We start from the raw sequence: 13,227 nt of genomic DNA, 5'->3' as shown, positions 1-13,227 counted from the left end.
TGTACTGAGGAGATACACACAAATACCGGAGTGGACATTTCAACCAGCAAGTGGCTTGGGTCTAAATCTGTCAGTGTGTAGTGACTAGACGCCAGGTTTCTTCCTTGTCGCGCCTATATCCCAATTGGAGTACAGCGAAAGGGAAAATTAGGCTACCTTTCAGCAAATTTGTCATAGGTAAATGTTACACATTATGTAGGGTAGATTCTGAGAAAGTTGCCCTTATTTGATGTAGCCTCTATGTCATAGATAAAAACAAGCACTCCTGGTTTTAATTGGGCAAGTATTCAAACTGATCTTTTCATTAGAGAATCCAGACCAAGTTCAGTAGCCAAAGGTCGCAGATAGAAATGCATAGAGCCGGGGTGATTTCTTATTCTACATGTCAGAGAGGCATATTTGTTCTACATAGCACATTTATCTGATTGTTGCCTCCTGCTGAATTTACACCAGATGTGCTAGTTCTGGAATATACAAAATAATTGGAAATGACAGGGGGCAGCATGCTATGCAGGACAGTTCTCTTTCAAGTATTCTTTTCGGCATTTCACTTATAGCGTGTTTGTCAAAAGCCTTTATTGAGTTGTGTGCGTCGGGAAAGGGTGTCCCTCCTATCCCACAAAAAGGTCAAACGCAGCATCTCTGGGTCATTCAAAACCTTCTTCTCATCAGAAAGCTTACTTCAACATGACAGCATTTTCCACAACTAGCTAAACTGTCCAGAGAAGTGAGTTTACAACTCGCTCGCTGGGCGCTATTCTCGGGACTGGTGGTGACAATTTTACTTTCCCTTCACCATAGTTAGAGAAATTATTTGAGGGAGGAACGGGTACAGCTGTGACACGGCTAACTCATTCAAGACCAAGTTAGCTGTATCGAAACACTGACTAGTCGTTAGCAAGCTAGCCACCACGCTAGCTAGCTTTTGTGGTTTTACTTCGACAATAAAAGTTTTTACTAACTACACCAATCTATCTTTTCTAACTTCTTGTTTCGGAAACGGTATCCGGCCATCACACCGGAGATAGCTAGCAATTAGTGGGTTATCGGACTACCCTAACAACGCCACAGGGTTTTTCAACAGCCTCCTTTTGGAATCATCGGATGGAGACGAAGACTCCTTCGTCCCCTCAGGCCAGGCTACCAAGCCTCCTGTCGGGAATCCAAAACCGGTCAAGTAGGCGTGGCGCCATCCCCACCAGTTCTCAGTATAGACCTGCAGGTTGTGTGCAAACGTGCTGCGAATAAACTGGTGGTCCATTGCAGTAGCAGAGACCCCCACGTCCCGCTAGGAGGGTAAGAGGCTACCCAAAGCCAAACGGGTAGCCAGGCAACTACTACCAGTCTTCCCAGAATGCCTGGAGGAGATTACCCATACCTGGACTACACCTTTCTCCTCCAAGAACCCTGTCCAAGGTAGGTTGGTGTTAGACAGTGTTGACATGGCAGGGATTGGGCTTGCCCACATGGTCCCCCATCGAAACCCTGGTGGCTTCCCATCTACACCCCAGCCAGAAGTCCTCCATGACCTCGACTACTGGCCCCACCTTCCCAACCAAGTAGGAGCGCTTCCAGTCCTCTGCGACAGAAAAGGTCTACAGGTCAGTCGCCACAGCGGTGAGGGCTCTCAGTACACACCGGAGCCGGGTCTGTGGGATAAGATCTGTATTGCCACAGACCTCAACCTGCGTCTGCTGAAAGCCGCTGTCTAGGTGTCAGGAAGAGCGACGGGGCTCATGATATCCCAGGAGAGGGCTCGATGGCTCAACCTATCCACAGTGTCCGATAGTGAGAAGCTGAAGATTCTGGATACTCCAGTAGACCCTAAAGGCCTTTTCGGTCCCACTGTCAAGATGATGCAGAAACGGTGCAAGGAGAAAGAGGGTGAAATCCTCCAGCTCTGTCTGCCCAGGAAGACACAGCCCAGTGTCTCGCCGCACCTTTGCCCAGGCTGCAGCAGGTCAACCCCCCTCGACCTTTAATATCCCCAGATGCCCAGCCCCCCAGGCTGCGAGCCCAGGGCAGCAGAGAACCTTAAGGGCCCCTGGTCTAAGAAGCATCCCATCCATGGCACCAAGGAGCCAGCCTGCCCCTAACCCCACCCAGGGGGTGAAGAGGAAGAAGCGGATGGCCTGACAATGTCCCCATCGCCAGAGAGGTGAGAACGGCCTCTATCTCCTCCGCCAAGCCTGAGCCTGTTCCAGGGTGCAAGTTCCCAGGCACCTCAGTGTACTTGGCGTATCGGGTCGGGGGTCACAGGGTACAGACCAAAGAGAAGAGACAATGTTCAGGTGGATGCCCCCCTTTTGTCTCCAACACTACTTGTAATAGGTTTTATATAAAAGCTTACTCATAAAAGGAGACAACATACTTTTTAAAATAACTGCATGGTTTTATTGCCGTTTCAGCATACATCCAACACTCTATGCATTTTCGCTACATGAATAAGCATTTACATATCTGCCATGTGTTTTAAAAATTAGGATTCATTTTTCTTTACATATGATACATTTTTGCACACATGTTAATAAATATCAATACAATCTGTCAAACGTATCACACACCATCTAAAACACCAAGCCTTGAAATGTTGTAACTTTTTTTTATGTATTCACAGCTCTGTTTAATTCTTACACATATTCTCACGGTGTGTAACTCTATACAGCAACAACAACAAACGGTGACCAACCAAAGGTTTACAGTTTGGCAGAAAGGCCAGTAGGTTCGTATGACAAACAAATGTACATGCTCCTGTGACTGAATAGAAGCGGTTTACTTCGAGCAGTAGAGCAGCCTTGTGTCTCCACTTCTACTCATGACTGCTGTTTTGGCGACCTGTAGTTGTATAAAAAGGATTAACAAAAAAGTTAAATGTACCCTGGTGGGATACATACAAGTTTGAAACTCAAAAACTGTAAAATATTAAAACAAATGAAAAAGGCATTTTGCTCCAAAGCAGGTTGGATAGCGAAGCCAGAGGCTGTGTTTGAGTTCTGTGGTTTATCCCCTTTGATATAGCAAAATATTCACTGACACAACTGTACTGTGACACCAGTTAGTGACGTGTCAGTTCACTTCTGGTATTATGATGATAACGCGATGCACTGATATACTGTGTAAGTCCAATAAGACACTGCCTCTTCTGAGATCAAACTAACTCGACTGCTATGTCTTTCTCTTTTTAACATTTCATCTACACTGAGGATATTTCACGGTACAGTATATGCCAATTAGTATTGAATAAGGGCAACTGATTATATAAACTGACATTTTTATGTGATATACAGGGAAAGGCATCGTATGGAGAAGGACACATTATCACTCAGAACTAGGAGCCTAAGAGATGTGTCAAGTGGGTTCCTTGCTGAAGTGTGCATGTGTCAATTAATCTATGCTACAGGTTAGAGCATCAAAACCGTGATGTATCATGGGTAAATAGTGACTGACTGAGCTACAAATAATATTGAGTAGTTATTTAGGATGCAAGGTGATTTGTAGATCAGTCAGTCCCGACTCGCCTTTAAAGTCGGCTGCAATGACAAAACGTGCACTTTGTAACACATGATATGCTTCTATATGAGTCTGCAGCAGCATACAGTCCTGACACGCACTGGCTTCTGGGTGATGGAGTTTTCCGTTAGTTTCCTTGCTGTCAATGTCATAAAGAGAGCACAAGTGCATTCTGTTGAGCCACCAGTTCAGGCACTCTCATCCATGAACAAAAATACCAAAAACAGTTCATTTGGGTTCTTTGTAAAAACAACGCTAATAAATACACAATTGAAAACGACTAAGTGACCAGATTCCAATGATCCTTATCGTTGACTCTTAGTGTGAATCTCTGTGCAAAGAAATGACAGGCCTTTTAGAGTGTGATCCTCATTGGCTCCTCAGAACATGGAAGCCACTGTGTAATTGGAGAGAAAGCCAGCTAATGCAGAGGATGTCCCTCCCTCAGTCAGCATTCACAATGGCAGAGGATGTCATGAGGTTAGGATGAGAGAGACCAGAGTCTTCGGTCCACTCCTCCCCTTTCTACAGAAACTCTTAACAATCGATAGATCAAGGGCCTACCCTCATCTAAAACCACAGCTTCTTTAATGTGTTGTGTTATGCACATTCAATACACAGAAACCGGTATCATATATTGAATTCCTTTACATCAGCAGGACCAAACCTCTTTCTTCCCTTTGTGTGATCGAGATTAAAAGAAATAAAAAATAAAATTCTTCCTAGAGGAGGTAAGTTCCCCGTTCTGGAGAATCACGTCGAAAGACCTTCTGAGGTTCTGAGAAAGTCCAGGCTGTAGTTGCTCCTCCCACCGTGAGGTGAGATATCACTAGGTAATGATGCCTGCCTGGTGGCAGAGTAGATATGTAAACATTTTAGACTGCTCCAACAGCGGAGCCATGATAGGACAACTCTGCGCACATTCGCCAACAGAAGGGCCGTGAAAGAACAACTCCGTTCTGTACGCATGGAACCGTGATTTAGGTCTTCACTGAGCCCTGACACAGGGGAGGGGTAGTGTATTATCTGAGTGGGGGTGGATGGTGCGTCTAGTTTCAGGCCCAGTTGAGGTTGAAACCCTTTGAGAGCATGACAGACTCCAGGTCCTTATCTTCCTCCTTCTCCCTGAGCCTCTGCTCCTCCAGGAGGGCTACCAGGGAGTCTCTCTGCTCCACCACCTCCAGCATCTCATTCAGGATGTGCTTCTCCTGCGCCAGCTCCACCTCTGTCTTCAGGTGGTCTGAGGAGGATGAAAAAGAGGGACAGATAAGTCAGGAGCTCACATGTGGAGAGGAAAGTAAAAGGAGTCTCACTGAAATTTGATGAAACCATGGATGTTGTTTCACATTGTCCCGCTTTTCCATGTTTTTTTATTGCTGCACACAAATTTCCCTTTGGGTACAATAAAGATGTATTGAATTGAAAAATGCCGATCCTCACCTTCAATTGCCATGCGCTCCCTCAGGTCCTGCTGCAGTCGACTCTGACGATCCTCCAGCTCCAGTTCTCGTGCACTGGGGGACAGAAAGACAGACTTACGGCCCAACTATTACACCCGTGGCCCCGTATTATGTCTGAAGTCTAAATGATGTCGGTCTACTTTTTGTTACAGTAGCGTATTTGGATGCAGAGTTAACATTCAGTAGGCCTATAACAAAGGATATCAATGGTCAACTCACAATATCATCAGCTCAGATTCGTATCGCACCAGGGCGTTTTTCTCCTGGACCAGTTTGAACCACTCCTGCATGAGCTTGGGGTCGTCCTTTTTCCCCATCCCTGGAAGAAGCAGCAACACGGAAAGGGGAGTGAGGGAAACGGCAGGGCAGAGGAAGCTCTAGGTGGTTCTGATGCAGACACTGACACAGGCAACGCATTGACAGCCAAGCCAAGATGTCTTTGTAATGGGAATGGATGATGAGGTGGGTATGATTGACCGGACTGTTGAGCAGGGGTCAGGATGGTCTGGCCGTACGGCTCACAGAAGATGGCGTGGAGGATATTTCAACTTTGGGTGTTGCAAAGTTGAGAATTTGTGTGTCACTCAATCTGGACTTCTGAGACAGACACCCCTGCTACTGTACTATGATATAGTAATAATAATAAATGGCATTTAGCAGATGCTTTTATCCAAAGCAACTTACAGTCATGCCTGCATACATTTTTATTATTCGGGTGGTCCTGGGAATCAAACATACTATCCTGGCGTTGGAAACGCCATGCTCTACCACTGTATGTTCAGAGCAGTGGACGGCTCCTACCAGTGTGTGTGTGTCCCTTACAGAGAGGGCCATGGGTAGGGAGTAGAAAACCTGGCTATTCCACCACATTGGACTTTTTACACAGAGATACAACTATTCTGGTGTTCTATCTCAATGGAAGTTTGACATCCCTACATGCAACAATGAACCACCAGCAGAAATAAAGGACTTTGTCGGATCCTATTTATGCGGAGTGGTTTCATAACACCCATGTTATGAATTATTTCATACTCCCTACAGCTTCTACTGGGTCAAATGGTGACGCCGATCTGCCATTTCGACCAATAGTGAAGCGATCACACTCTCCTATTAGGTCTGCCTGAGAGGGAAGCCTCTACTGGCATTTGGCATGCATTACTGCAGTCAAGGGCCAATGCAGCCAGGGGCCGCAGAACCTTTTTCCTTGTGCCACTGTAAAAGCGGCCAGTCCATGCTATGCTATCTGTCGCACGCAGGTGGAGCCAAGCGGTTTCAATGAGACACTGGGGGGGGGGGGGCAAACCATTGATGCAGCATGACGTACTTAGCTGGAGTGGTTGAGTCTCTTGCAAAACGAAAAGGAAAAACACAGTACACACAAAAATCGAATGGCTGTGCTCTTGGGTGCTGCTGCCGGCTTTCGCTGATTAACAGACAAGGACAGAGAGAGGCAAAGCAGGGTTCCTCAGACAGGACAAAGAAGAGATGGAAACAGGTGGATTTGCTAACTTATCCAAAAATGTGCTTGCTTTTCTCTCCCTCTCTCTTTGCGCCTCGTCCACCACCACCCTCAGCCCAGGTTCCCAGAACACAGGAGAGAAGAACCACAGAATTAGCAATAAAAACACACCAGCCTGAAAACCCGATCGCACAGAACACACACAGGCATGTTTTGTTTGCTACATTGATCAGCAGGCTTCTCAAGAAGTTCCACTTATCCCCTAATCTGTATGTTGGTAGAATATGCAAAACTGAGACGTGTCAGTATTTCGTTCTCTTTCCCACAACCTCGTCACACACGGTCTAGTTGCAACACACTATAGTCGAGGGACAGAGGCTGTCTGGCAGCCTTCACGCACTATAGAGAGACTAGACCATTCAGTCGTGCAAATGTCCATTAGTTTTACAGCAAACAGAGGAGATGCTGTTGATTAAACACTTCACACTGAAGTAGAGGAGGTTTCCCCTTTAGCTTTTGTTTTTAGCTTTAGCTGCAGCTACTTAGAATGATGGAAAAAGGTGTGTACGATAGTTGTTTACTAGGGTTGAGGGCTTTGACCCATGTTCTGCCTGAGACTGTTAAACTCAAGGGCAAGATCATCTGGGAGAGGGTCTATAGAAACGTCAATGTATATATGGTTGATTCATGACAGTCACTATATAAACCTTTTAAAAGTACTATTGTTGGCAATGTGAACTAGGTTTCTGAGTATCCTCAGCTCAACAAACCAAAAAGTACATCAGTAGCATAGACATGTCCTGTCCTTATGTTCTACACCGTTCCAGCAAGTTCCCAAATATCTACATAACAGTGTGTACTGTACTGTTGAATGTAGTGTGATACGACTATGGCAGATACACAACGGTGACATGAGGAAATCTACTGAGCCCGGGCACACAGAGGGTGAGGAGGAGGAGAGGGAGGAGGAGTTTCAGGAGCCCGGCTCTGTGGATCCTGGTGGTCGGTTGCCATGGTAACCCGCAGCAACCGGATGCAGCGGAGGCAATAGATTACGTTACCTTCAGGGGAACAGCAGGGGCAGAAGGAGATAGGTCTTCGGCGAGGGGTCCCGACAAAAGGCTCAACTACTTCCACAACGTGGTGAAAGAGTGCCAAGGAGTGGAAGAGTGGAGGAAGAGGAAGAGGTGATAGACACAGAGAAGAAAGTGTAGAGGGCATAAAGCGTGAGAGGAAGTGAAGGAGGGGGGAAGGTGAGGAAGAAACAACAGTGAGGATAAAAATCTAAAAGAGTGAGAGCACTAGGGGGGAGAACTGAAAACACCTTGAGAGAGGAGGTGAGAAGATCAGTTGTGGGGAGGGAGGGAGGGGGGGGAGGGAGGGAGGGAGGGAGGGGGGGAGGGAGGGAGGGAGGGAGGGAGGGAGGGAGGGAGGGAGGGAGGGAGGGAGGGAGGGAGGGAGGGAGGGAGGGAGGGGAGTAAAAACAAAGGGCTAGAGAACGGGAGGGAAAATTCTTGTTCTTTCATCTGTTCATCTGAATAATACCCCTCAAACTCAGAAAGACAGTATTGTGTCCACAGAGTTCTATGGTGCTACACAGGAGCTTTTGCAACATCAATGTTGTGTGATGTGTTGACAATGCTCTGCAAATTGGATTCATCCAAATAAAAACAGCTTTATATTCATCATCACTCGAAGGTTTACAGAAATAGAAAATAACTATTTCCCGCTCAGATGATTTCATTATTCCATCCTTGAAAATATTTCAGCTCTTCCAGGTAAACGTAACTTGTATTTTTTGACGCTATTTTGAAGTGCAAATGAGCATTTCGTAGAAATGCATGTGAACCTCTGTGAGAATGTTCTCACAGAAAACGAGTTCATACTATCTGCTGGATATAGTAGAGTTAGTAAAGTGGAAAATAGACAAAATAATGGAATTCTCTCAACAAGGAAGAACCTTCTATCCCAGGGTACGGAACACACAATGGGAAGGATCTTGATAGGACATGTGAAGAGGAGGGATGGTGTCATCGACGGTCACACACCGATACAGACAGGAAACTCACAATGTACTGAAAAGTCTGAGACCTGGGGTGAAAGAGCTGGGAGAGAATGGAATGCGGGGAAATTGAACCACAAGGGACTATCACAGAGGATAGGAGGAGGATGTGTCGGAAGAACTACCATGTAGAATCATCATAACTCTCGACTCAAACAAGAAAGGCTTATCGCTTATACACTCACTGCTGGCAGATTTTTATAGCGGATTGCTTCTGCCTCGCACCTCATCATGAAATCAAAGTTATGTAACAGAACATGTATATGAATTTCCAAATCATTGAGAATCAGTGGAATGTGAAACTAGCATGCCTATTGGAGGTGATTATGGTCATAAATGGAGTGATAGACAAGATGTGTCGCTGCAGTCAACCCTGCTGGCCAAAAGCGAGAGCATGACAGTTTTGTTCGCTAGCTTTTAGCACCCCCTGCAGGGCTACTACACACACAGCACAGCCATGCTGCTTCTCACAACAGCCTGTGTCGCGGAGCACGACTCAGCCAGAGCCAGTCCGACACTGTACCAGACCAGGCCCAACCTGCAGAATGCAGACCATGCACACCTTCTCCTCCACACAGCCCAAAAGCTCGAGACCACGGAATTCAGTTTGGAGGATCAAACCAAGTGTCAATGGTGTCTTCCAGAAATACTTACCTTCTGTGCAATGGATTCCTTATCTCAAGAAACTAAACATTTATGATGGTGGCATGCAATTGAACCGAGGCACGATAAACCACAAAGTGAGAAAGTGAAGAACAATCGTCAAAGGGGGCATGGAATTCATGAATGTGATCATATTAAAATCGGGGGGAACAATGGCCAGATAGATTTTTCCCGGTGTTACAACACTCCACACCATCTGCTGTCTAATGGGTGGGGACAACGACAACATGGCTGGACAGCATCATCACAGAAAGAATAACAGTCCAACAGTCGGACGGCCACACACCACATCCACCCTGGGTCAATAAGACGGAGACTCTGTTGGACAATCACAGGTTCTGTCCCAAATGGCACCCTATTCCCTATGTAGTGCACTTCTTTTGACCAGAGCCCTATGGCCCTGTGTGGTGCACTATTTCTGACCAGGGCCCAAACCCTTTTCCCGATGTGGTGCACTACTTTTGACCAGCGCCCTATGTGCCCTGGTCAACTTTAATGCACCATATAAGGCCCTGTTCAAAAGTAGTGCACTATATAGGGAACCGGGTGCCTTTCAGCACGGACACGTACAGTACAGGGAGTTATGCAACGGGGCAGATATGGTAGAGGCCGAGGAGCAGTGGCACCAGAGCTGGGACTACAGGGATGGATTTAGTACCACAGCACACAGCTCTAAGGTAGTAGGGGTGGGCTAGGGGCTAGTCAAGGGCCAGGCCATGGGTTTAGTTAGGAGTTTAGGGGTCAGTAAGAGGCAGGGCTGCACTACTTTCCAGTTAGGTGTTAGCATGCGTGAATTTTTCTTTTGTCGATGTGATCATTAACTTGTACACAAAGCATTAAGGCGTTGACATTTACCACCGCCGTAAAATCATATTATGTCATCAATGCAGCGGCGTTAACGTTACAATGTTCAAAGAGGTTTTGAAAATGATCAGACTATCTTAAGACGACTGTCGGACTGTGTGTGCTGGAAGTACTGCTACTGCAGCAGCAGGGGACGTAGCTAAGAGGAAACAAGCTCCAGACCGGTAGCATAGCTGGGGGAAGACAAATAGGTGGGTTAGCTGTTAGTTGGAAGCGACAGATTTGAAATACATACCGCCCAGATGCAAGTCCAGGATTTCACTGTAATTAGACTCTCCCCAATAGTCTACAACAGGGATATATTAGAGATACGAGTTATTGTACACACACACACACAGCCACCACTGGGCTACACCAATCTGCAACAACAGGGTCATGCATGTGATTGCATACACGTCACATTCACACACACACACTACAACATACACCCAAGTACTCACCACAAAACAAATGCAGTCAAGTACACATATTGGCTTGTACTACATGGTATTTTCCGTAATGACAGGATGGCTACATAGATTTGCTGTATGGCTGGGTACTGCCTCTGTGTACAAGATATGAACCGTGTGTGTAGGAGGCAACACCAGCTCTGGAGAGTCATTGTGATATAACCCAAAGGGTCGGTGGGTTCAAATTTCTTGTAAATATCCCCACTTTTGATTATTGACCATACCGACAGATAAAACACAATGTTGCACGATATGGAAGCCCTTTGGGGCAAAATTCAACTCAATCTCGGCGCATATGAACCCTTCTAGAAAGAGGACAACCACATCCAGTGTGAGCACACACAAATCTATGTTGAAACAGACATCCTCCTAATCGCATGCAGCTCAAGACGATGACCGACAGGAAATAAATGAGAGTACAAAGATCAAATGTTCAGAGATGGAAGACTGTTGCAGTGTCACCACTATTGGCATGTACAGTACGGGTCTTGTGTTAAACTACAGTGAGTCTAATACCTGATCGTCTTTTGTGTTGTTTTGGTATAGTACAATAAGTCCCTTTATACAATCCTTTAAAAGAGTAGACAATAGAGAGGTTAAAGTCAATTTGAGAGAAACAGTCAATTTGAGAGAAATTTGATGGGGGAAAAAAGTTTTAGTAAAATAAGCACAATGACCAATCAAGATCGACTCCTACACCTCAAGGTTGTCATTCAATTGGTCTCATTCTTGGGGGTGTAGAACATCACCATAGCTATTTTATAAGCAAGCATTCACCAGCTTGTGTCGTATTCAGCAGACATCATGTAGATTACAAGTAATTAGAGATTATATTCAGACTAAAATGTATCCCTCGAAAAGTGACCGATTATGTTCTAGCTATGCTATACTCTACATGCATTGAAACCCTCCTAAAGCTGGGTTAGCATTGTATCATGTTCTACAGTAACCAATAATGACTTCTTCACCGAGCGAAAGTACAGATGTCTGTGATAGTCCCTTGTCTTGCACGGTTTGAATGCATCGCTTCAGAGTAACAGATACCGCAGACACTGCATATCCGAGAGTAGGATTTCTATACATGTAAGACATACTTTCATTCATTGCAAAACCTGGGTGACTGGGTTTGTGAAAAGCATAACTTTTAGAAGTCTAGTCTGCTGCTATCAAAACCACTTTTATTACGGAAAAGGGAGGTCAATGCATGTTTCGAGGAACATTGTTACACGGTCAAGAAACCCTCAGTAACAGCGTTTGAGAGTGGTTGAGTTGATTTAGAGGGCAAACAGTCAAATCTGTACTTGCATAACCAGAATGTATTTAGTATAGTAGCATATAACATATAGAATTGTAAAATAGAGATGAACATATTCATCAACATATTGTTGAAGAGCATCACCTCCACCCAACTAGGACACTCGTGCATCAACAAACTGAATGAACATCTCCAAACTCTTTCCCCAATCCCAACATTTAAAATGCATGACCACACCCCACGGGCGGGCCCTTGGGGTATGTAACTCAATCAGAATAAGAAGACATAAGAGTGACAGATATATACCTGCTTCCCCTCGCAGGGCTTTCTCCACGGCCACACCCCTCTCCTCCAGCTGTCTCTGTTTCTCCTCCACCTGCTCCAGCTGCCTCTGGATGGTCTGAAGGAGGAAACAAACAATTCAGCACACACACACACACACACACACACACGGTCTGGGAGAGTCTCTCATAGCCCACAGATCCAAAACATTTGAATGAACCGACACAGTTCCAATAGGCAAAAACATTTTTTGTATGAGAAGAGTTTAAAGGTCGTGTCTGAAACCCTCTTAATAATTACTGTCTCAAAGTTGGATCCGTTTTTGTTCTTCTATAAATAGGCTTACTTTTTGTCTTATCAAATATTCATGAGCGGCAACACCGAGGATGCATAGCTAATTAGTATTGTCTTGATCTCTGCATGGGAGTTCTGTTTTGATGATCTTCAAAGACATCAAATTGGGGCTTGCTAAAATCATTCATAATTCACAGCAGTCTTGGTTCACCGGTTAAACATTCCTGTGCAGTGTGGACTCATACACAAGTTACTTAATCCACTCACAAAGTCCCCCCCCCCCCCGAACATAAAATATCCTATTGGCTGCTTACCTGGGCTCTGTGCAGTCTCTTCAGCTCCTCCTGCTTGGCCTGTCGCCGGGCAGCTTTCTGTACCCTACGTGTCAGCTTGGCATTGAGCTCCTCCTCTGTGTAGGTTTTCTGAAACAGCATTACAACCATGTCAGAGGCCTTTGACTAATGGCCCATCCAGCTCTGTGGGAACTAGGCCCTTCACAAGACAGGACAGTGGAACCGCTCTGTTCACAGAACGTTCAAAGAACATTCGCAGATAATGTTCTACAGTGAAGAGTCCAGCGAGCGCTTACAGGGGTGACTGATATGGTCTAATGTAATCAACAATCTATGACATCGCAGGAAAACACCAGAGAATGATAGCTCTCCTCCTCCACAGTGGAATTAAATAGAAAACTGGTGTTTCTTTCTGGGAGGTGGCAATCACTTATACCAAAGTCTACCATTGAGAGTACGAGAAGAGCTCGCCAATTCTAGAAATTGCATAATTAGGACAGGGCTCAAAGGGTAAGACTAACTACAGGGATCTTATAGACGGGCAGCAACCACAATCTGCTCTAGTACAACCTGAAGTTCACAACACACAATCCAAACTGAACAGACAAAACTACAAATATATGATATACCTTAGAT

General features: G+C 45.5%; 1 protein-coding gene across 9 annotated transcripts in view; it reads right to left on the bottom strand.

Moving 5' to 3' along the window:
* Window positions 1-2,371: 2,371 nt before the first annotated feature.
* The window catches only part of LOC139407155 (microtubule associated monooxygenase, calponin and LIM domain containing 3a), an 87,748-nt gene continuing 76,892 nt past the window's right edge, over window positions 2,372-13,227 (bottom strand). For 6 of the 9 annotated variants that reach the window (XM_071150652.1, XM_071150662.1, XM_071150671.1 and 3 more), the window contains 6 exons: window positions 12,613-12,720; window positions 12,029-12,122; window positions 10,254-10,304; window positions 5,190-5,289; window positions 4,951-5,024; window positions 2,372-4,750 (listed from right to left, as the gene is read on the bottom strand). In XM_071150652.1, the coding sequence (XP_071006753.1) occupies window positions 4,566-4,750; window positions 4,951-5,024; window positions 5,190-5,289; window positions 10,254-10,304; window positions 12,029-12,122; window positions 12,613-12,720 (612 nt within the window). In that variant the 3' untranslated portion in view covers window positions 2,372-4,565. Of the gene's footprint in view, window positions 4,751-4,950; window positions 5,025-5,189; window positions 5,290-10,253; window positions 10,305-10,855; window positions 11,038-12,028; window positions 12,123-12,612; window positions 12,721-13,227 lie in introns of those variants that run through there. The other 3 variants (XM_071150680.1, XM_071150699.1, XM_071150726.1) reach the window with 2 other exon arrangements.

Source organism: Oncorhynchus clarkii, chromosome 1 (assembly GCF_045791955.1).
Source record: "Oncorhynchus clarkii lewisi isolate Uvic-CL-2024 chromosome 1, UVic_Ocla_1.0, whole genome shotgun sequence".
Lineage (NCBI taxonomy): Eukaryota > Metazoa > Chordata > Actinopteri > Salmoniformes > Salmonidae > Oncorhynchus > Oncorhynchus clarkii.
The sequence above is the reverse complement of the archived record's forward strand: the minus strand, read 5'-3'. Positions and strand labels throughout refer to the sequence as shown.